The sequence below is a fragment of the Sitodiplosis mosellana genome, unplaced genomic scaffold (genome assembly GCF_009176505.1).
Source record: "Sitodiplosis mosellana isolate CC-2019 unplaced genomic scaffold, AAFC_SMos_1.0 Smas_scaffold_30, whole genome shotgun sequence".
Taxonomy (NCBI): Eukaryota; Metazoa; Arthropoda; class Insecta; order Diptera; family Cecidomyiidae; genus Sitodiplosis; species Sitodiplosis mosellana.
Genome location: NW_022595272.1, coordinates 1595282 through 1619590, shown reverse-complemented (window position 1 = coordinate 1619590; position 24309 = coordinate 1595282). Strand labels below are relative to the sequence as shown.

The 24309-nt window shown below is 37.4% G+C and overlaps 4 protein-coding genes across 5 annotated transcripts in view; 2 read left to right on the top strand and 2 right to left on the bottom strand.

The window, feature by feature from the left end:
• The first annotated feature begins 346 nt into the window (after window positions 1-346).
• Window positions 347-7712, top strand: LOC129569255 (cytochrome P450 4g15). Its single transcript, XM_055447932.1, has 6 exons — window positions 347-939; window positions 1851-2054; window positions 2249-2431; window positions 5555-5611; window positions 5747-6607; window positions 6792-7712. The coding sequence occupies exons 1-6, from the start codon at window positions 726-728 to the stop codon at window positions 6968-6970; spliced, it is 1698 nt and encodes a 565-aa protein (XP_055303907.1). The 5' UTR covers window positions 347-725; the 3' UTR covers window positions 6971-7712.
• Window positions 7713-7953: 241 nt separating this feature from the next.
• On the bottom strand, window positions 7954-11496 carry LOC129569259 (protein ILRUN). Its single transcript, XM_055447936.1, has 5 exons — window positions 10406-11496; window positions 9707-9826; window positions 9377-9597; window positions 9066-9184; window positions 7954-8988 (listed from the first exon to the last, which is right to left on the bottom strand). The coding sequence occupies exons 1-5, from the start codon at window positions 10600-10602 to the stop codon at window positions 8953-8955; spliced, it is 693 nt and encodes a 230-aa protein (XP_055303911.1). The 5' UTR covers window positions 10603-11496; the 3' UTR covers window positions 7954-8952.
• Window positions 11497-11797: 301 nt separating this feature from the next.
• Window positions 11798-24309, bottom strand: part of LOC129569261 (protein drumstick) — a 141439-nt gene continuing 128927 nt past the window's right edge. Inside the window, exon 4 of the mRNA XM_055447939.1 lies at window positions 11798-11807. The gene's annotated coding sequence lies outside the window, so the exon portion shown is untranslated. The remainder of the gene's footprint in view (window positions 11808-24309) is intronic.
• On the top strand, window positions 12801-23340 carry LOC129569253 (serine-rich adhesin for platelets). Of its 2 annotated transcripts, none has more exons than XM_055447928.1 (23): window positions 12801-13263; window positions 13482-13529; window positions 13903-13949; window positions 14036-14155; window positions 14267-14439; window positions 14507-14665; window positions 14998-15090; window positions 15174-15647; window positions 15726-17048; window positions 17108-17234; window positions 17300-17559; window positions 17668-17831; window positions 18019-18390; window positions 18547-18772; window positions 18898-19162; window positions 19221-19469; window positions 19651-19864; window positions 19948-20094; window positions 20931-21160; window positions 21252-21428; window positions 21510-21879; window positions 22055-22193; window positions 22269-23340. In XM_055447928.1, the coding sequence occupies exons 2-23, from the start codon at window positions 13505-13507 to the stop codon at window positions 22318-22320; spliced, it is 5406 nt and encodes a 1801-aa protein (XP_055303903.1). In that variant the 5' UTR covers window positions 12801-13263; window positions 13482-13504; the 3' UTR covers window positions 22321-23340. The 2 variants fall into 2 exon arrangements, with proteins under 2 accessions (XP_055303903.1, XP_055303902.1); XM_055447927.1 differs by having other exon boundaries at window positions 17668-17870.

Below are 24309 nucleotides of genomic sequence, written 5' to 3'. Positions count from 1 at the left end.
GTGACGTTGAATAATTCGTTTGGTTCTTTTCAACTAATGCCGAATTCAAACTACCAACACTACGGTTGTGTCTTTTTAATCGACCACTGCACATATTACTATCGATTTCAATTGGTTTGCATTGGGCCTTATTGTCGTACGCGTTTGCTGCCTTGCAATTGTGTGTGCAGTTGGGGCACACAATCTTTGTATATGCATATGAACAAGTACCAGTAGTTACATGCGTCATACATATTTCGATATAATATTTCTATTTTTGCGACCGTTGTGACGATTTGCACGTATTAGTGGCTGTGTATAATTTATGGTGGACATAAACTATATAAGTTAGTGGTGAGTGCAATCATCCATTTAGTTTTAAGTGAGTACAGTACACGGCGCGAGCGCGTAACACTCAAAGCGGAAAATTCAATTTTTTTTTTTTCATTTGTTGAACGAATTCATTGGTGGCGATTATTCGGTGGAATCGTCACGATTTACTTAAGTAAAAATTTAAAACGACACGTAGCATTTCCAACGAGAAAAGTTTACTTCTTCGGTTCTTTTGTTCAGTGCAAAACGAATTAAAAAGCAACCTTTTTCAGTATTTAAGTATAGCTTTTTGATCGTCTTAGGTTCAAGTTTAAATACGGAAGCGATTTTGTGCGAAAGATAAAATCCATTTAGAAAAAAAGTCGAGTAAATTGAATTTCCAAAAGTATAAGAAAAGATAAGAAACGGAAACAATGGCAGGACGTGTAGCATCGGATTTGGGACCATCTGCAAGTAACATGGCATCCAGCCAAATGTTCTACTTTTTGCTAGTGCCGTTGTTTGTTCTCTGGTTGATATATTTTAAGCTTTCTCGCCGGAATTTGAACAAACACGCTGCAAATATTCCAGGACCGCCTGGATACCCGATTATTGGCAATTTGTTCGATTTAATGGGATCATCGCACAGTAAGTATAGCCTTCTACATACTAACCTATTATTTTTATTTCTATCTCTCGACAAAGTGGTTTTGGTTTCATCTGAAATCGTAATTAAAAGATTAAAATAGCTCGTTTGTGAATCGAAATGTGTTTATAATTGACTCTATGATTAATGTACACCGTTACGTAGTCAATTTGTTCAAAAGATCGATTGTTCCGGGAAAGAAAGACAAAAATACCATTTTTGAATTGAATGTTTTCTTTTTCTTAAAATTCCTGTAACTTTGAATTGAATTACTACTCTATGGTTTCAATGTGGTGAAAAAAAAAACAGAAAGTGTCAAACGATTGTTCATAGTTGATTTTGCTTGAAATTCGCCTCATTGTCAAATCGCGGAATCACAGTTTTCCTTCACGACCAAAGGTCACCGGATCCGCTTTTCTACGTAGCGAGCGATTTGTTAAACGGAATTAAAGCCCATATTGTGTGATCCATTCACGCTATATTCTATTTTTGAATCAAATCAAAGCGCGACTGCACACTTGCGTAAAATCACCGACCGCTAATCAAACAAAATTCTCACATAAACCATTTATGCTGTTAATCAAGCAAATAGCCTTTACTTCCCGTTTTTTGTTCATATTTTTCAATTACGGTTTATTCAAATAAATATTCGGTATGTAGTGCACGCGGATGAACCAAACGACTCGAGCTCACAATCGAGTGGCTGTGAGCTCGAGTTGATGCCGTGCGACAAGCGTGAATCGTGTCTCTGTCGGTATGAAACCAAATAAGAACAACGAAAATGTACATTTAATCACATTGGAGTTCTGTGCTTCGCAACTGCCGTTCTTTTTTTTTTTTTTTCGTCCATTCATTCATTTGTTCGTTCGTTTGTACTTACTTTGCATTTCAATGCGTTCATTTTCTATGTCAGACGTTTTCCGGACCATTTTGGAGAAGGCCGTTACATATGATTTCAATTCGGTGGCCAAACTTTGGATTGGACCAAAATTGATTGTGTTCCTGTTTAATCCGGCTGATGTTGAATTGATACTCAGCAGTCATGTGTACATTGATAAATCGGCGGAATACGATTTTTTCAAGCCGTGGTTGGGCGATGGGCTCCTCATCAGTACAGGTAAGCCTCGATTTAGTACTCTCTTTCTTTGCGTGTTTGTGTGCCTGTGCAAGTATGCGAGAGCTACGCATATATCGCAGCAGCAGCAGCAGCAGCACGTTTTGCAAGAGGGACGCATTTTTCATTTTCGCATTTTTATTCACCGTCACCGTTCAATTTACGATTGAATGTAATTTGGTTTTTCCCGTTATCAGGTCATAAATGGCGTTCGCACCGCAAACTTATCGCGCCGACATTCCATTTAAATGTGTTGAAGGGCTTCATCGATTTATTCAACGAAAATTCGCGTCAAGTCATTAAAAAATTGAATTTGGAACTAGGCAAAACATTCGATGCTCACGATTACATGAGCGAAGCCACCGTCGAGATTCTATTGGGTAAGAAAATTTATGCGCTTTTCATTTATCACAATTCACTACAACATCTTCATCCGAACTCTGATTTCGTTCACTTCCTTTCGCTTACTTGAATCGTTTTGTCTCCTGCGGTGATGCATAATTGTGTTCCGATTATGTCTTCCGTTTCACTATGGAATTTCACTCGGAAAGGAGCTCACAATTGTGCATGGCAAGGGGAACGGGTGGTGCACAATCAGTCAAAAGAAGGAGAATAATATGAAAAATCCAGATGTGTAAATTTAACTCCTTTATTGTTTGGCATTCCACCATTGAGCGTTGGCTGTGCCGCTGTGTTGCTAACGAAATTTCGTTTGAATGTTTATGAAATTCATTTGCTTTGCCCACACACAAATTGATTAGGTAACTCTCTCGTTCGAAATGTTGTTCAACACGACTGTTTTGCTGTGAGCTAAAATTTACTTTTGGTAATTTTCCACACGCTTTAACTATCGGCCGAAGACAAATTGTGGAATATTTTATTTTATTTTATTTATATATTGTACAATTCCACCGACAACTTACAAGGTGTACCGGTGTACCACTATTCCCAATGCTGTGCCGCATTTCACTGCGGTTTTGCTCAAAATTGCCAAGAGAATTCATGCAAAGTGATAATGAAGTACCCTGTTTGAATGCACATTATTAGAGGTGTTACTCGCATTGGTAATTTCAATGTACGCATGACGTCGACATTAGCTCTGTGTTTGTTGTGCTTGGTCTATTATCTAATACATCCCTCTCATATCCATTGCTGTGGCTACTCTGGTATTTCCAATGCATTGAACAAGAAAAAAAGACACCGAGAATAGAAACACACAAGTTTAAAATGGTTCGTCCATAGAGGAGTATGTGCGCGCGCTCGCGTCCACCTGCCTCGATACAGCACTCATGCACAACACATTTTCAATTGATGCATGTTCCCTCAATTGATATTCATCTTCCCACTCTACATAGCGATTAAATAACTTCAAAATATGAAGCATATCGGTCCACTTGCAAATAATGCGACAGACCCCACAACGAAGAAGAAGAAGAAGAAAAGTCATTCGGTCTCTAGACTAGGCCGCGTCAACTGCATCATATGATGAATGTTTGTATTTATCGCATCGCATCGAAAAGTGAATTGTTCGCTGCACATAGTGAGGCGTTGTTGCATGCTATTGGACTCAAGCTAACGAGAACATTGCATAAAAGTCCGCAATGCTGGCCAATTATCCAATCAACTGTATGTCTATGCCAAGAAAGCAATTTAGCAAAATAGTGGCCAGTTGTAAATTTCGAATTGTGTTCTCCGTTTTCTACGGAGACGACTACGACCACGACGACGGATCTCTTTAAGTCAAAATTGTCGTTCCTAATCTTTTCATAACGATGTTAATGTGTGTATGTGTGCTCTATTATTTTGTGGAAATATAAGTCTAAATTGCCGTCGGAGACATACAAAGAGAGCGAGAGAGTGAACACAAATCACCGGTTCTAGATGCATGCCGAAGTCAAACAAATCGATGAAATTTATGTTTAAATAGATGAAAATTGAAACGACACAATTTTCCTCTACCGCAACTACGCATATGATGTGAGGGTGACTGAATCATAAATAATTTGTTGAAACTAGTTTGACTTGTCATTCACCGTCAACTTGTCAACTAAAATAAATTTTAAGTAAGCATTTTGCGCGAGCATTGCAATGTGTAAATGCATTCAATCCCGTCTAATGCGGAAAATGCCAGAGGCACTCACGTTGATCACCGTATGCAAATAGGGCATTAAAAATTTTAGAATATTTTAATCTTTAATGATATCATTCGTATTCCTTTCACCGCAATATCATCTATATCAGAAACGCACATACACACACATCGGGTTGAACGACGGTGACGACGGTGAACTATCATTTCTGGTTTTCTGACTTTTATTGCTGACGACATTAGTAAACGCAAATGATAAAAAGCATTACTGCACCAAGTGTTATTATTACACGATTCCGAACGACAACAGTGCATAATTGCAGTATTGCTTCATTTTTATTTGTTACTCGAAAGTAGCAAAAAACAACAACGAAATGAAAATAATCAAGAAATATTAAATAAATAACAAAACTGGGTAACTGAGTCACAAAAAGCAAACAGAGCAGCATAAAAATTTTGCGATGTACACACATTCATAGTATGTGAACCAAAGCAGCACGTATGCAGCAGCATACTAGCACTCAGCATAAGCTGTCTCATCGAACAGTTGTGTAACGAACACACAGTAGAATTTAAAAGAAAATGCGATGATGAAAAAAGTATCGATCAAAAGTATTATCTCACATTCTCCAGTTTATAGAGAAAGTGGTTTTCTAACATCTCGCGCGCGACGTGTGTGTGTGTGTGTGTGTATGTGCGCACGTATGTGGTGCTGCGGTGCAACTTTATTTCGGTGTTTTTTTTTTCGTTTGCAAATGATCATGTATTTATTCATGGAGGCACATTCACTGCGGTATGGGAGCAATGGGAGCACATGTATGCAGAAAAACGTACTAAATTATTATGAACACATATCAAATACCAATATTATATAATACAACTCAAACGCGCTACTGTTACACATAATTTGGTGCGATTGCAAAAATAAAAAGAAAGAAAAGAAAAAGTAGCGAGCATATTATTCGCATATATCAAACGTGTATGTGGCACGTTATATGGCATAGGCAGAAAATAGTCTCTATTTTATGTGCTTATAAACGATACTGACTGATAAGGCGGTGTATGCACATCGTACATTCTATGAAAAATGCACAACGAACACACACACACACACACACACACACTCGGCTCTTGCTCAAACGATTCATCGGTGCCGCATCGTTTGGTTTTATTTAAACGCGATTTAGCTATTTACTTCATATATTCATTACCAATTCTACTATACACATCATTTTTCTCCTTGATGCTTTTCTTGCTTAACTGCAATCGAGAATGCGCATCAAATTGGGTCCACCAATCGATCAATCAATTTTAACTGTGATGGAAGATTTATTTAACACCATTAAAACTTGTGAATTAATGTTTTTTCTCTTTTTCCCCTCTCGTTTCCTTCATTTTTCTTTCTATCCAACAGAAACCGCCATGGGTGTATCGAAAAAGACCCAAGGTCAATCCGGATACGACTATGCAAGTATGTTATTTTGGTTATCTATCTCACAATCTAATTATATTTTATACACACAGTTGTACGTCTATGCGCAAGCAATACAACCCTTTTATGCGTTTTTTTTTTTGATTTTGATTCGATCTGCCTTTTTTTTCCTAGTGGCTGTCATGAAGATGTGCGACATTTTGCACGCTCGCCATCGTAGCTTGTGGCTGCGTGCTAACTGGATTTTCAATTTGACCAATTTGGCTAAACAGCAAATCAAATTACTCGGCACCATTCACGGTCTCACCATGAAGGTTATCCGAAACAAAAAGAATGCATTCAAATTGGGAGCACGAGGTTCACTGGCAAGCACCGAAATCAACACCAACGTTACTGGCATCGATGTACCCCGTTCAACGACAACCGTTGAAGGATTATCATTTGGACAATCGTCCGGTTTGAAAGACGATTTAGATGTTGATAATGAGACTGACGATGTTGGAGAGAAGAAGCGTTTGGCATTCTTGGATTTGTTGTTGGAAAGCGCACAAAACGGTGCACTCATCACCGACAAAGAGATTAAGGAACAGGTCGATACCATTATGTTTGAGGGACACGATACAACCGCCGCCGCCAGTTCATTCTTCTTGTCAATGATGGGCATCCACCAGGACATTCAAGAGAAAGTGGTTCAAGAGCTTAACGACATTTTCGGCGATTCGGATCGTCCGGCCACATTCCAAGACACTCTCGAAATGAAATATTTGGAACGTTGTTTGATGGAAACGCTACGAATGTTTCCACCGGTGCCGATTATTGCTCGTGAATTAAAGGAAAACTTGAAATTGACCAGTGGCAAATACACAGTTCCAGCTGGCGCTACAGTTGTTGTCACAACATTCCTGTTGCACCGTGACAAAAACATCTATCCAAACCCAGAGAAGTTTAATCCAGACAACTTCTTGCCGGAACGACAGGCCAATCGTCACTACTACGCGTTCATTCCATTCTCGGCTGGCCCACGAAGCTGTGTCGGTAAGCGACTCATACATATTTGATATTCATGAAAATTTCAGCCAGTAAATGCATCAATTATGCATTGGAATTACAAATTTCGGGTGTATCATTTTGACTTATGGTTTTGTTCTCTCGTTTTATTTTTTCTGCTTCTGTTTCTGTTTTGTTCATATCCTCTCTTTCGGTACACTTCATTTTTCAGGTCGTAAATATGCAATGTTAAAATTGAAGGTTTTACTTTCGACCATTCTACGAAACTATCGCATCCATTCGGATTTGAAGGAAGACGATTTCAAATTACAAGCCGATATTATATTGAAGCGTGAAGAAGGATTCCAAGTACGAATCGAACGACGAAAACCGATGATGGCAAAGGCTTAAAAATGCCCTTCGCAGCTATTTTCACCGATTAATAAGCACCATTATTTTAATCCGAAAGCATACAGAATTTTAACTTTTAAATTTTTATTACTCTGAGCATTTTAGACGCTCCCCCTGTTTTCTCTTAATCCAAAAATATACACGTTTCTGTTTCATTTTTTCATTCGTTTTCGAGCACTCATGCTTATAAATTCCAAAATGGCATCACATCTCCTCTGATAAAACCAAAAATTAAAAAAAAAAAAAAAAAACAACGAAAATTTGCAGCTCAGTATAAAGTATATATGTGTGTTGTTGTGACTATGACCCAATCAACAAAAGACAAGAAAAATAAAGCTAAATACAATAACTAGGCGCTGTGTGTGTGTGCAAATGTAGCCAGCCAGTCAACCAGCCAGCCCGCCCTCAAGCACATCATGAATTATTTAAAACATTAATTAAGAAAAGTTTAAGTTAAATGGAGAGGATAATTATACTACTTGATTCGGTTCTGTTTAACATAGGTTAATAAATAGAAGCTGTAGAATCAAAGTCCGCTATATATGTATCCACAGAAGAAAAAAAAATGTGTTTGTTTATCTTTCTATTCGCAAAATCATCATTTTAGTACTTAATGTACAATTGAGCAACAAGTTTAAATGATTTCTTTCAATATAAGTTACAATAATGATATATACATGAACGGAAAAAATGCGATAAATGACAATAAAATTTATCTATCTAGAATAAAAAGTACAGTGCATCATTTGTCTTTCACTTCATGTATTCCTTTTGTTGTTGGTCTTTATGAAGGCATGCTGCACAATTGGCAAAAGTTCCAACTGTTCTCTCCCTTTCTATCTCCGACTTTCTCTTTCTCTCCTTCGCTTAGTCTGTCAACTGCAATAAAATATGGAAGCATGAAATGACCGGAAAATACTCGGCACAAGGACATACACATAAATCAAGAGCAAAGTATATGAGCGAATAAAACACAACGTAAGTAATTTTAACGCAACGTATTTTCTTTTTAATGGAAATTTCTATTTTCAAATGTATTTGTTTTCGACTTAATCCTATACCATTTTTCATATATATATTAATTTTAGTAATTAAGAAAATGGATAATAATCAATTTGTTCAAAACATGATAAAAAGAAAGAAAGTGACATAATTGTGTTTTTTTTTTCTCAGATTTTTTTGTTTGTTCTGCATTTTCTTTCATTTGCGCACTTAATCATAATAATCAATATATATATTTACTCTGAATACGCTTGATTTACAACTACTCATAATGATCATACTTGCTACGACATTCGTTTTTGTGTGTACTAATTTGATTGGTAAGCACATTTGTTTCTGTTTATCCATGTATTGGATACATAGATGATCCAATGTGCGCGATCAACTGCTCAATTAAAAACTAACATTCAAAATGGAACTTGTAATTTTAAGATCTCTTCATCTTTGACTGTAAAAGACAATGTGAGTGCGTGTACAACTCAAGTCCAACATTCATAAGACAGTGAATTCTACACGGTTAGAAAAGAAAAACAAGCTAAAGCAAATGAAAACCGGTGAACAAATTCGTATTGTTCGGCCTGACAATTAGAAAAAATTGAAATGCCACGATGTTCGAACAGTGTGTGTGTGTGTGTGAATCGGAAAGGAATGATAATAGTTCAGTAAATCATTCATGTTCGACGTTAAATTTTTGTTGTAAAATTTTGAATATTCTTTGTGTAGCCATTCACCTCGTCCTCCTATATTTAGACACATAGATCCAATAGTTTATAATTCGCATGAGTTTTTTTTTCTGTTTCTCTCCTGACGCAATGCATCCACACATTATATAGTATATCTGTATGTATAATTCTATTCCCTTAAAGACTAAACCGCAATAGCATATATTACATTTTGTTTGTTTCGCACACAGTAATTTTTAACGAATGAAAGGAGGCAAAGTTGATATAAAAACGATGTGGCAACGAACGAACTTATCATCACATATCACAATCATCGATCTGGGATTGTGGACCCTACAAATTGGAAAAAGAGAAAAGCATTCCATTTTAATGTGTGAATTAATTTCGTAAAATGGTTGTCAAATGTTTACCTCTAGCGTAGGTTTGGACATTGGAATTTCAGCTGAGTTATTCGTATGCAGTTCGGATAGCTGTTGTGTTAAGGCCAATGTACCACTTTCAGTCACTTGAACTATTGACCACATTGTGTCTGCAAAAAAAAGATCAACCAACAAAGGAATTAGTTTATTGAAATCAGAAACGTGTTTGTTGACAAACAATCCAAACGGTTTGAAATCGATTGCCAAATGAAGCATTGCGGTGTTAAGTACAAAGATTAGTTTCAGAGAAGTCAGAACTCTGAACAAATCGCATTGTTTTGATGAATTGCATGATAACGTACCACCGAAGCAGGAACCATTCGATGTGAATAACCGCCATTTAGTTTGAAAGCTACCGAGCTCGGCGGGGCTTTGTAAATTCACTGAGATGACTGTACACTGGCCGGGTTCAACAGGAGAAACGGGAACGACCGGCAGATTTTCGTTCGATGTACTTTTTATATAACAATTGTATGGCCACGGTTCTTCACCATTGTTGCGAACGCTCCACGATTGCACAAACCTACAAAATATATGAGCACACATTCAGTATTTGACACCAACATTTGGCGAAAGGTTATCATCAAAAGGGCAAAATGGCACAGAAATTGGTTGTCAATTTATTCTCTTACGGTGTGTTCGGAGTGACGGCTTCACCCTCGCCTATCGTAACGTCCGATATGATTTGCATTGACGGCAGTTTCATGCCCGAATAATAATCCAAATAGAAACCGACAGCCGCTTGTAAGTTCCTGCAAATAAATCAAAACAAATTTCCATCATATATTAAAAACTGCTTATCAGTTTCAAGCATTGCTAATCATAATTTTTGCTGTATCATAAGTACATGAAGGAGTTAATCACATTTAAAACGGTATTTGATACACAGAAATCGTTCTATTTGGCTGTCATCGAAATGAGTCGGTGATAATATTGCCAACGATGAGGCACATTGAAACTTTCGTTTCTTGCGCTCTGAACCTTGAACGACAAACACAATGTGAAAAAGGCGGAAATATAACAAACGCGTCGATCGACAATTGATTTTGAGAGAGAGATAAACAAAATCGTTTTATTTGCCACTTGATTTGAAACAAAACCAAACAACAACAATGCATAAAGGTAATGCATAGCACGTAGCAAAAAAAAAAAATGAGTACAAAAAGAATTCAAAATAAAAACACTTCCACATAACCTCACAAATGACCAAGTTCGTACGTGTTTAAACAGGCAAGAAAAAAAATGACAAACAAAAACAATTACGATGGGTAACAACAACCACAACGATAGCTACAAAAATATGGCCACATAAATTCCATCACCATACATACCAATTGTTCATGTCCAGGAAGAAACGGGCTGTGTTGTAGTTCAATTGATTTCCTAGGACCTTTTGTAGTTGATTGACCAACTCATCGTGATCGGTGGTGCCCATTCGGCTGAATTGATGTAGCAGAAATTGTTCTACATCACCAGTTGGTGGCTGTGATGGCGGTGTCCCTTGACCCGTATTCTCGTCAATATCCATTATGATGTGTTTACCGTATAAAAATATGGGCGATGAACTAGTTTTTTTTTTTCTCTCTTATTTCTCCAATCAGCACCGCTGAAATTTATTTCACTTTTACGTAAATCGAAGGTATTGTGTGTCTGAGTTGGCTTTGAGTGTTTCTCTTTATTATTGTCACAGCAAGTTGAGACGACAGAAGCTAAAAACTTGCAATATGATCCGATTGCTAGGTCTGTGAAGCACTCTCACCACTTAATTTATAACCTTGCACAATTTCGATTAATTTGTGTGTACATTCGACAGTGACAAAGAAAATCTAAGTAAATCCGTGTGGCGACAACGAAATGAAACAAAAAGAGAAAATCTCTCTTCCGTCACAAATATACAAAAAAAAAAAAAAATTCTTCATACAATTATAATTATAAATTTGAAGTTTCGAGAGCGAGAAACACGAAATTGAGAATACAACAAAACAAAGGCATGTTAATGTATTATGAAGTGAGTGAGTGAGTTGCATCTAAGTGTGTGTTTGATTGTGTGTTCGTAACAAAGAATCATCTGTCTATTGCTTATTTCACAAGTTCATATATCTCTTGTGGCAATCGTTTAGCGCAGCAGCGTACAGTCAATATCACACACATTCATTCTCTCGCACAAGCACATGCACATACACACGCAATCAAATGCCAACACAATCGTCGAGTACCCCGAAACGACTACGTTTTCTCTCTAATCTGTTACTTTTCGCTCTGTGTGCTGTCGTTGACAATTTCATTTTGCTTACTTCGAAAATCGACACACGAGCCATTTGACTTTCAAATTGGGTTTCACATGTTGGATGTTGCGCGTGTGTTGGTAGGTTGTTTTTGTTTTTTTCCTTTCATTACTCATCGGTTGGACGGACGCAGTGAGTGTACAGCACACTCTCCACTCATATAGCCATCTCGTTCGGTCAAACCTTGAAAGATTACAAAACACTTTTCGAAATTCGAACATCAATGACAGACGGACGGTTGTGGCGACATCTATTGAAAGTTCGTTGTGTCACCGCTTGTGAAACTCGGATTCGAAGTGATGAATGAGAAAGATATACAGAATGAAGGTTAAAATGTTTTTGAATAGATGATAAAACGAATAGATTTATCGGTGAAATTGCACAATTTTTTGAATATACTTTGCTGGATTATTTCATTGTAGACAACTTTTTTTCTTATCTAGATCGTGATTTTAAATTCTCATTTTCTTATCAAAGACTTGTGCAACTTTGGATGTATCTACGTAGAAAAAACAGATTTTCACACAATACTCTTGGGTCTATAAAACTCGCGAAAGACGAAAATCTGAATGGCAACAAATTCAATTGAAAAAAAGCCTCCCGTTGAGGAATCTCGATAATGTCGCACAAACAACAGAACAAACGTTTGATTAATGATTTGAATGACACAACAAATCTTGCAACTTTACACCTCTGCGAGTCAATGTGCTACTGATACTAAATCTGTCGTTAACTAGAAATATGGCCATTGTTTGTTTCTATAAATTCCCTTTAAAGAGACTGCCAATTCGGATGCCATTGCAGAATGATTTCAGTTTTTATGTTACACCTATTACATTACTGGAAGATTTATTGCATTTTCAAGTACATGCCATTAAAGTGTAACGTATATTTCGTTGTCAAAGTTATGCGAGTTCTCCACCGCGGTGTATGCGGGTACGCATGTGTCGCGAAAGCTGTTCTAATCCCCGTCGTTTACTGCATCTCGAAACGTGTGGCTTGAGTTCCCCTCCGTTTCGTTTCCACATGGATCCAAGCGAAATTCATCAATGAAAACCTAAGCAAAAGCACGTCATGAAGCTAAAATTCTGTGAGTGTGTGCACGTCAAAGATGCTGGTTACCATAGAAACTTCTGACATGAGCAGATTGAACATTTTTTTTTTTCACATTTCTCTCCACGGGGTTAGCAAAATTGGCCGAAAATCTCATTTTAATTTCAATATGGTATTTTGATTGGAAAATATCAGGATAAAATTGATGAAAGTAATGTATGAGAGTTGTGCGAGCTGAAAATTCCAATCAAGCTGGAAATTACCGCGGAACTGCTTCTAAATGGGATGGAAAATCAATTTTAAATTTTCGCAATTCGAGCTTTCGGCCAATTCCACATTTCCCCGTTATGGAGGTCGAGCCCCAGTTTATTGGATTTGCTCAGCCATCAGTTGTTTTTCACATCGCTATGGACCACACGTCCTGAATTTTTCGTCTACATTTTAATTTTTATTTTGTTCAAAAAACATCACATTTAGAATAAAAAATCGATTTCATTGCATTTTAGTTGTAAAAAAAAACATAATTTTTTGATGGTGCTCATAATTAACGGATCCGTTTGACCGAATTTACGAATTTTCTTTCTTGTGAATGGTTATAAGAAATATGCCAAAGTGAATGAACGTCTGTAGGTCACTGTGATGTGAACGAATGAAAAAGGAGAAAAAAAAAACAGTGTCCTCCCGTCTAGAATATAATAATTTTCGTAATTACAAGCCCAACCGGAATACAAACGAATTTTTTGAAGCACTTTTTTTCGGCAAATTACATTTTCGTACAACGAATTTTGAAATAGAAGAAAATTTCATTCGCATATTGTAGTGATGAAACATAATTTACTGTATTAAGTTGCGTAAGTGTTCGCAGAATGGCCGAGTGTTTAGCAATCAATTTTTATGTAGAACAAATATGTTGCATGTGTCACTGATACCAATCACTTACTTTAATTATCACTCACATGAATCACCTGACATACATTTTGTGCCACAAATAAAAATGTTGAACGTGTTTTCGTTTGACATGCGTGACTAATGAATTTCCATCAATTCGTCGATTGATTCTCTATTTCAGTGCTTTTTGGCGACTAACTAAGAATGACAACAATATTGAAGAGCGGAGGTAAGCAATTTTATGGTCCATTTATGGGAAATGTTGGCCATTTGTTCACGTATACTAATGGCTTTAATTGAATAATCGATGAACATATTGCCATGATATGAGAGCATTTAATAGAAAAAAACGAAGGTTTGACGATAGTTGTCCTTCAATATTTCAACAAATTAAGAGCATAAGTTGAAGTTGGATTTAAGAGGAAAAAAAATATGTTCATCGAATTTCAATAAAAAATTTTTTATAAAATAAGAAGAAAAATCGCGTTGAATTCCATCATTACAATCTGATTGAAATTTCGCTTTTCCCAACATCACTTTCCTAAACCCACCGAGCTTTGTCTCGCATTTCAACCATTTGTCGTTTCAATTTAATCCTTCAGGTCTTCAGCATGCATATTCGCTTGGAAATATTGAAACATCGTCTAAGGTAGAAGCTTCCACTTGAGATAAAAACGAAAACAAATTTCACACATTCTGAAAACCATTTCTCTTCCCAACAATTGGCCCCTTTAGCATAGCCATTTTTCATCGCGTAGCTACGATTCGGAAGATGAAAATGTGGGGAGAAGACGTAATCCGTCAGCACCATATCCAAAGCCATCCATATACTCGAAGGCAGATATTCAAGAGCAGGTGAGCTACAGTCGAGTGTGACAAGCATGAATCAGTATTTATTAACGACATTGCTCATCATCACGGCACTCAATCATTTGACTTCGTTCTCTTTCCAATGTATTTCCTTAGTATTGCTTATCGGAGCGGCAGTTGAACACAGTTGAGCAACCACGACGAGATGGATTTTTCGGGTGTTGGTCGAATCGGGGTAACCAACAGTCTTTTTTGAGTGTTTGTGTAGGTCGTCGTCATCCGTCTGACGAAAATTTAGCTGATTATGCACCGTTCCACAAGTATCCAAAGTATGCAATCATTTATATTTTCTATGACATTATACAATTTTTGTGAACATATCGCTTTAACGTTTAGATATCCGCGCACCAACAATAGAAACATCATTCAGAACGAAGATGAAATAGAAAATTTCCACTTTCGCCGTCGACCAACGTCCTTTCTCTGCAGCAACGATCCGAAACGATTCACATGGATGGCTGCGGAGCAAGAAGCCGCAATCGCAGACGTAACAAGGTATGGACGAAAATGTATCGAAATGTGTTTTCCGTTAATGTTTGACATGCTTTTTCGTTTCGATTTGAAAAATGAATGCTGTTTACAAGTTTGATAATCCGCTTATCATCATTTTCACAAATATTGTTTGGGTCATGTTGTTAATAAAATTGGTTTATCTAGAGCTTTCAATTCTATTTTCGAAACATTTTCTCGTTATAACGAACAATCGAAATTGTGGCCAGTATTTTGGTTTTTTTTTTTTTATCGCATTGTTATTAGTATTGTATATGCTTGCTCCGTTTTTATCTCATTTTCCTTGGATTTATCGATTTTTCTTTTCATTTCTACAGAGGTTATCGCTGTCCATCGCACGTTGGAGTTGCAACATCAGCTACACCATCGAATTTGATGTCAACGGACAGCGTTTCTGTCGTTGCTCCAAGGTATGTGCAACACCGTATATACTCAATCAAATTATCAAGGTGATTAAAATGAAATTGAGAGATAAATGGATTTCCATTCGTAGAACGAAGCATGTGAGCTTTGCGCGTTCGCATACGCTGACCTCATTTGAAGATCTAACGGTTGACCGTTCCGTATCACGATTGAGCACAACAAAAAGTCAAGAGCGTTTGATTGGTGGCAAAAAAGCAAGAAGCTCAACCGAGCACTTACATCACCATCAATTACATCATGGTCACCAATATGCTCAAGAGAAACCGAAATTGCAGGATAGTCCAGCTTTACCACTGACGAATGTGGTAAAACTGAAGACCAATTCGGAGTTGATTGAAAAGCTAAAGCGTAATGTGAAGAAAACACAGGCCACGCAAACGGATGTGTTTGCATCGCGAAAGCTTTCGTTTAGCAGCAACATGTCGATGAGTCCACGAAGCGCACATCGCACTTGCATCAATGGAAACATACTTGGCCGCAAGCTAACGAAAAGTTTGTCAGAAGCCATGACTCGACGGATTCAGGACGAACCGTCGATAAATACGTGAGTGAATTTTTATGTCCTTTTTCACCCTTTTTCTTGGAACGATATTTATGTATCATTACGTTTATTTGCGCACAGGTTTCCGAATTACATAAATCATGATTTACTGCATCGAACTCAGTCAGAGGAACCGCCTCGTTCTCCGCGTGAACTGCTCGAACAACAACGATCGATTTTCAGCACATTCGACATGTATTCCCAACCGAGTGATTTGGAAACGTCAAAAAGTGACATTTTCATGTCTGAACACACACATGGCCATTCGCGGAATCTATCGCAAGCCAGTGGTATATCGGATCGTTCGATAGACTCACATGATATTGCTGCACTTCAGTCGAACAACAATTTCATTGACCCTGGTTTGGTGAATACCACTGGCTGTATCGATTTCATGGAGACAGCAACACAGTTGCACTACAATTCGAATAGTTTGCCGCGCCGAAAATGTTTCTACCACGCGATTGAGTACCAAACCAACAGTTTGCCAAGGAAACATGCCAATCAATATGATTTCGATGGCAATGAAACAACCAATGATGCAACCGAACGAATCAAAGCCAGTTTGAATCAGTTTCGAGTCCACGGAACATTTTCACTCGATAGCAATGCCAGTTCAAATCAAAGCGTTGACTATACAAAACGACGGTATTCTTGTGCCATACCCGAAACGTTGCGACATTTGAATGAAAGCGATTTCGAAGATTTGCAATCGATTGTGCGCCGGAATTCAGTCAATGTATTCTACACACGAGCTCAATCCGATGACGATGACGACGATGTCGAATCTGAAACCGAAGAGTATTGCTCCACGTGCGACTCAGGGGAGGAGGAGGAGCAGGAGGAGCAGGAGGAGGACGAAGAAGAAAATTTGCGAGATGAAAAGGAAATTTTCATCGATTTTAAGCCAAGCATGTCGCCGACACAGAGTCCGTATGGACGCAATGTGCGATTGCAAAAGACTCGGTCTGAAGGTGAAATAATGTGCGAAAAACGACGTGAAATCAATCACAACGATGTACCAATGGTATCAACGAGTGAAGAAGAGCTCAAAGTTTCGGACAACGACAACGAACGCTATTCGTATAGTCCGTTTCCGATCAAAGATGAGAGTGTTTGCGATAAAGAACACTATTTGAAATTGCCCAAAGATAAAATGACCAGTGGAAAGAATCGGCGTGAAGCCTTCCGCAATCGTTCGATTAGTTTAGAGCAATCAGCGGTACCCGATGACAATGATAGTGCTGGTAACAGATCTGGTGATTCGAAACCAACATCGCCAACTGATAAATACAAAAACATATCATTCCCTTCATCTGATTCTTTGGCAAATGATTTGACCAGAGATCATTCCGACGGCAATTGGAATGAATCGCAAGTGACTGTTCTTCAAGTCGATCCAAAGTATGTATTGCTGTTCAAGTTGAAGAATTAAGTGAATTCATTGTTTGGTTGTTTTGCAGTGCAATTGATTCTGGAAAAGCCCTGTTGACACCCAGTGAAAAGCGGAAAAATCTTATTTTGCAGCATCAGCAACGAAGTTCAATGGACACCGAAGCCATTGATATCGAGGACCATTCATATGACCAGGTAATCATGACACAACCAACCACTTTACGAACGAAAAGTTTCATAAATTTTTTTTATTTGAACAGTCTCATATGCAACTAAAAACGCCAACGATATCTGCATCTATACCGCAGTCACAGAGCCCATCACGCCAATCATTTGATACATTACGTAAGCCATTGCATATGCCATCGATTGCTGTAACTCCTTCAACATCATCCACTCAATACGATGAGGACAACGAAGATGTTGACATGTTCCAAAAGCCAACGATTAAAGTTGACCCCATTCGAAGTGATGTTCGTCGCAAAAGTGCTGATCCAATCGAACCCATCTATTCAAATATGTAAGAGTTGTTTAGAGCTTCGGCAAGAAATCAATTTCAGTTGGCTTTATGAAACGAGTACTCGAATTAAATTTACATATCCATTTTCATTTTCATTTGCATGCTTAGAACGAATGAGTTACAGAGAAGTGCTCCGATTGTTAAATCATCGTCGGATCAGCAACCATTCATTCATCATTCAGAGCCAAGGAGAATTGCCGCAACCGACATTTCGGAAGGTAGTGGTACAAATACTGAGGACTACATAACATGCACAGATGCATCGAAACGAGGTATTGTCGCATCATCTACATGTACAACGCAAATGCCAGGTTCGAATCTCATTGCGATGAGATCGATGTTGTATTTTGATGTTTTTTGTTTTGTCCCTGTATTTTCTATTCGTTTGTCATTGACAAATCAATGTTCCATTTCTCTTGGATAAATAATTATTTTTGTGTTTGGTATTTTATGTTGTAGTCGCTGCCCAAGGCTCGCAAACATTAACACAGAATGGTTCATCGTTTGAAAGTGCATCGTCCATTTATAGTTTGGCAAGAGTAGAAAATATTTGTGAAGATGCACCAACCACAACAGTTGAGGATACCTTACCTTTGCCACCGCAACCATCTGGAAAGCCTTCTCCGTCCCATTCCATCAGCAGTAGCTCATCCGGAAGTTACTTCAATGGCAAAAAAGCGATTAAATCAACATCACCACGAGGCAGCGTCGTTGTGCCACAACAACCCGTTGCTACGACATCGAAAACCAACACCGAATCCATTTCTGACGACGAAAAAAGTGAGAAACGATACTCATCGTCAGGGTACTATGAAAGTCCACATGATGACGGTAAATTTGAAATCATTGTTTAACAATGTCCATTTTAAGTGTATGCATATGTGTCGCAGTTCGACACGATTATTCAGAATGTGTTCACTTTTCAATAGTGAAAGCAAACAGGATTTGAAATAAGCAGTATTAATAGTTAATGAATCTCCATTTCAGAACCATGCCGTTTGCGAAAACAACGTGACTGGAATGAAGACGATCGACGCCGAAGAAAAGAAAAAATGCGATTGGATATTGAGAAGGAGAACATGAAATCATTGACGTCTCCAACCAAAAAACCGATTTGTTTCAAACGCATTTCGCCCGACGATCGAACCGCATTGCACATTTTGGATGGCACATCCCAAGCAAAAACCAAGAGAATCAGACCAAAAACACGACGGTAATATTGAACTCATTTTTTGCGCTCCTGTGTCTTTTCTCCTTATTTTAAGATTGAAAAGCAATTCTGCATTTGAGTTCATTGTGATTTGGAATTTAATGAAATTTCTAACCATTTTGTTACAGTTCACCCAGAGTACGAAACCCAAATGAAGATCCGATAACTCGTAAAGTGCGAACACCCGTAGCCTGCGGAGCTGAGCATATTACAGTTGATAAATCCGACAATAGAACTATCCCGTCCAAATACGCACATCTATCACCATCACAAAAATCGTCACCGAAAAAACGAGCTGATCCATCGCCCGAAAAGCGGCTCAAAGCACTTTCGACCGAATCATTGCGATCGGTTTCTCCTGGATCTGATTCCGTGTTTTACAGCGAAGTTGATGTGAATAAATCAGAAGAACATAGTTCAACTGAAGATTAAAACTTTCTCTTTTGTTTAGGTACACTGTCATCATTGTGGAAAAGAGGTGGAAATCATAGCGGCCGTGGATGACACGAAACCAGAAATTTTGGCACAAGAAGAGGCTCCGGCAAACATTGTTAAACCACCAGCTGATTTTGCCGATTCTCCGGAAGGTGCACGCCAGCCACAGAGAATCTATAAAAAGCTTGACCGACGACTTCGATCAGAAGAGAGACATGGCGAACGAAAACACTATCGCAGCCGTCAGGAGAGTACGCGTGCCAAAGTATGGACCAAATTACTTTATTAAGATCATTTTATTTATGTAATCTAAACATCGTAAATTGCTTTTCATTTCAAACCGAAATGAAATCGAATGAGTTCATTAATGAATCTACGATTAACGACGCTCATCATTTAATATTCAATCCGGTGCATAATATTTCGATTTACTTTTTTAAAATTAGAGCGAAGAGCGTGGAAAAGACGAAACAAGCAAAGAGCAATCGTTGCGAGCGGCTGGTTCCAGTCCATGTGTCGTCGTTGATAATTCGTTTAATGTACGCAACAACATTGCGGATCCCGAGCAAGGCATCTATCATGGCCTGTACCGGCTTGGCATGTGGATATGCATCACTGACCGTGATGTCTGGCACCGCAACGAATTTCCTTTCAATGAAGGTAAATCATTTTTATCATTCGTTCATTTCTTGTCGCAACAAACATTTCGCTATAATTATTTACAATTAACTTAAATGTTGCAGAACGAGCAAAAGATCTACTGACTGATCGTCGACCTTCAACCGAATCGGAGAAAGATTTCCGCAAAAAGTACCAGGCGATTACTCATCGATTGGTGCATCGCAAGTCGACTTGTGAAATGTATCGTCGACAGTCTAGCAACTCATTTAGTATGTGTTTATTTATTTCTTCTCTCATTTTTCTGTTTTTATTTTGTTTTGTCTTGAAAACGGTTCTGGCGTCTGTAAATAGATTTCGAAACCTGTTTTCTACAATAGTTTGAATGACAGCCTCGATCCTATTGCACGGAAAATTTCAAATACTCGCAGCAATTTGTGATTTACTTAATGCAAATAATAATGCATCAATTTTCAAACTGCACAGTTGATGTTATAAATTAATTCAAAAATAGAAACGCACAATGGGCCGGTTTCATTTTGTGACGTTGAACCGCGCTCTCAGCCAGAACGATGCGAGCCAGTCGCTTTCAATTTTCCGTGAAGACAACAGCACTTCACTCGAACCTTAGAGAAACGCATTGCGTGATATTTCGATTTCGTGCAATTAGTCTGCGAGTTACGTAATTCCAGTTTTATTTTGAATTCAAACTCATTGAGGATGTTAAAAAGCCACCGTTTAAAATCAATTCAATCGCACACAAAAGAAGTAAAATGTATTTCGCAAAACAAAGACGAGACGCTTTATCGACCATTAGAAGCAATTCTTAAGCAAATGATTCGAGTGTGGACCACGGAAAACATGGCCATTCGTAATATTTCTGGAAAAAAGAGCGGTAATCAATCAACAGAACAAAACAAAATATTACAAATCAAAATCACAGCAACTCAATGCTGTGCACAGTTCATTGCTCAGATGTTCCTAGATATATAAATTCAGCAATTGCTGCTTTTTATTTGTTGGACGCGTTACAATTGGACTCGTATTTTACAACGAAAACATTCTTTCTGGCAGGCAAATTCAAAAATAGATTTCCCTTATTTTACAGATACCGACAAAACTATAATTGTGCGTCGCGAATCTGGTGAATTTGGATTTCGAATACATGGCTCGAAGCCAGTTGTCGTTTCAGCAATTGAACCAGAAACACCGGCAGAATCATCTGGTCTCGAGATCGGAGACATTGTTTTGTCGGTGAATGGTGTGTCAGTGATCGATAAAAGTCATTCAGAGGTCGTTAAAATTGCACACGCTGGCAGTGATGTGCTGGAACTAGAGGTAATTTTGAATTTACTATTTTTCCTTTGTCATTATTTGCAAAAGCGATGTTCAACACATTACCCATTGGATTTTAATTTTGATTTTATAGGTGGCACGAACGTTTGGTGTATTGAATAATGAAGCGGCCGAAGCGCCGAGTCCATTTTTGTATTCTGGATATTTATGGCGACAGGGACACGATAATCAAGTGTGCAGTAAAAAATGGGTTAGACGTTGGTTCTGCTTACGCCCCGATCACTGCTTATATTATTACAAATCAGAACAGGTACATGAACAAATGGAAATAACACAATTACTCCCCGAAATGATTCTTTTTGTTATGGATTAATCATTACATTTATTAAAGGACACACAACCCGTTGGTGCTATTTTACTGACAAATCACTCAGTCGAGAGCTGCTCCGCTGATATTGGCAGGCCGTTCGCATTTCGTATTTCATTATCTGAAGGTGCTCCGCTATACTTAGCGGCCGATACAGAAGAAGCCGTTAATCGCTGGGTCGCAGTGACCAGTCACGCATCGAAGCAAAGTGATCCATGGCTCGAAATGAGCACTCGAAATTTGCGATTGCCACCAAGTAGCATACCACGTCCAGATTGCTTTGGTTATCTTCTAAAATTGGGAAATCGATGGAGAACATGGTCGAAACGCTATTGCGTACTCAAAGATGCCTGCTTATACTTTTATTTGGATGGCAGCAGCAAAAATGCTCTTGGTAATTGGAACATTAATTTACGAAGATCATTCAGAACTCATGGGCGTGTTTTAATTGAAATAATCACTTTGACCGAATTAAATTGAATTGAATGAATTTCTGCACGAAAATTATTCAATAAAATCAAATCGATTTAATTTTCCAAGAAACTAATGTGAAAATGTGTAAATTACAGGAATGGCTTGTTTGCAAGGATACCGTGTATCCATTTCAAACAATGCAGTTGGCAAGAAGTATGCATTTGAAATATCTCCGCCGGAACCAAAGCTGCGTCACTATTGCTTTAGTACTGATTCGGACATGGATAAAAAGAGGTAAAGTGTCCAGTTCGATTCAACACGTAAATTCGTTCATATTATTTATTTTTCTCTTTCATTTCGACATTTCAGATGGGTTGCTGCACTCGAATACTCAATCGATCGTTGGATGAAGGCTTCGTAAATTGTAGATTCAATGCAAGTGCAATTCTGCATCAAGACTCATGATTCGCGATCGTTGATCATCCCCAATGGTCCACAAACTAAACAAGCACTTATGATAAAAAAAAAAGCATGAATATTATTGTATTTCAACTAGACTAGACCTGAACTTAAATTAGGTAATCGAACAACAAGCTTTCCCCGTGTTTTCTGTGGTCGGCGACCACTGGTCGCTAATTTAAACGAAGAAAAAGAGAAAGAAAAAAAAATAACTAAACCTTATTCATTACATTATGAATTCACTGAAAATGGAACTAGTTAGTTTAGATATAGACCTCTTACAAGAAATAATCTATACCGTTTTCAGTTCAACTGAAACTATTCACTTGAATGTTAATCATTTAGTTTAAACTGTACTCTGTATCTGACAACCGACATACTAAACACAAAACGAATGCGTCAACAGGTCGTGGTTCTGCCGAAAGTTAGAAATTGAGTTAATTTTATTCCAAGTACAGATATAACGTGGTCGTGGATGGAACGACAGTATGAGCCGCATACATATTTTGTGCCAAATCTTATGTGTTATTTCAGTCACTTCTGTTGAAAAATGTCGGCAACTTTTTCCATTCTATTTCAATATGACATTGTTATCTCATTTATATATATATATTCTAATCAACATTTATTTGAAACGTTACTTCATGAAACAGATTTTTATTATGACAACAACAAATTTCCATCAAATTAATCAAACTTCAATCATTTTTAATCAAAAGTAAATTCATCCATTTATTCATTTGAATATGTATGCTACTTTTCAGGGCGATACGTTTTATGCGCGAATAAAGAAAAGAACATTTAATTCAAAATAAATTTATTTATACACCGATTATTATATTTGAAGAACAACATTTTAATCAAATTATTAAACAAATTTCTTATTTCTTGTTGAAGCATTGCAAATTCTAATGATATAAAATTCTAAACTGTGCGATTTTTTATTTTCGTTTAAATTGTCCGTACAGAAAATTGAAACACCGTATATTATTATGACTCAATTCATATTCCAAAGCATTATCTTTGTTGCGATAACAGAAATGTTGACCACAAACCGTTTGCACGGTATTTTTAATCATAAATTAAAAGTAATGTGTGTTATTCACCGTAAAGTATGCAAAATGGGATGGTTTAGCTGTTGAATGAGTAATTGACGCTGTCTGTCATGATATATTTAATGGATAAGTGTTCATATTCAGTGTAGGTGTCATTCGTACATATTGAAATGACTAACTGAGTTGTTCCATGATTGATTGATCACATGAAAAGGACTAGCACAACATATATGAACTCTATTTATTCATATTTTTTCGTTTCTTCCTTTGAAAAAAGGTTTTAATTCAATCTTCTATAGATGACAGCTGAAATACTACTAGTTATCTATCTAAACTAGAAAACTATCTAATCGATCCTGCAGCATCTTGCCCTTTAGAATCCCACGCTAATAGATGGTGTCCATAGTTTGATTTAAATAACAAAATTTCATCGTTTCAATAATGGTTTTAGTACCCGGCTCAGCCTAGCATTTAAGTAAAAAATCACTGCCAACTTCACACTCACTAAACTCACTCTTAACACCCAGAACGAAATTCAAAAACAAAGCAAAAAAAAAAAACCAATGCGCACTTAAAAGCGACCATTACATTATGATTCTCTGGTACAATGATCGAACGGAGACAAACAAAAAAAAAACACAAGTGACCAATTATTTAATCCGATTTCCTCATTTACACATAAACAACGTATTGAATGTAATCGATAACATGTTTGTTTAATGCATACGAACCGAAATAGTTCTCGCACAAATATTAGATTTTACTAGAGAATAGCTAACGTGTACTTATTGTTTTGTGTGATTAAAAATAAATAAACGATTTACAAATTATTATACAAACCTATGCAACTGTTATCTGTTGAAGAAAATTGAACTCAATTATGAATGTGACATTCT

Bases quoted from the DNA above. Each gene is read 5' to 3' on its own strand.
- LOC129569259 (XM_055447936.1), bottom strand. From the start codon at position 10,602: ATGGATATTGACGAGAATACGGGTCAAGGGACACCGCCATCACAGCCA. The intron at 9,185-9,376 runs GTACGTTATCAT...TTTTTTTTGCAG, and splicing joins GAATGGTTCCTGCTTCGGTG to ACACAATGTGGTCAATAGTT. The intron at 8,989-9,065 runs GTAAACATTTGA...TCCAATTTGTAG, and splicing joins TGTCCAAACCTACGCTAGAG to GGTCCACAATCCCAGATCGA.
- LOC129569253 (XM_055447927.1), top strand. From the start codon at position 13,505: ATGACAACAATATTGAAGAGCGGAG. The intron at 17,235-17,299 runs GTAATCATGACA...TTATTTGAACAG, and splicing joins AGGACCATTCATATGACCAG to TCTCATATGCAACTAAAAAC. The intron at 19,865-19,947 runs GTAAATCATTTT...TAAATGTTGCAG, and splicing joins CGAATTTCCTTTCAATGAAG to AACGAGCAAAAGATCTACTG.
- LOC129569255 (XM_055447932.1), top strand. From the start codon at position 726: ATGGCAGGACGTGTAGCATCGGATTTGGGACCATCTGCAAGTAACATG. The intron at 5,612-5,746 runs GTATGTTATTTT...TTTTTTTCCTAG, and splicing joins ATCCGGATACGACTATGCAA to TGGCTGTCATGAAGATGTGC. The intron at 6,608-6,791 runs GTAAGCGACTCA...TTCATTTTTCAG, and splicing joins TGGCCCACGAAGCTGTGTCG to GTCGTAAATATGCAATGTTA.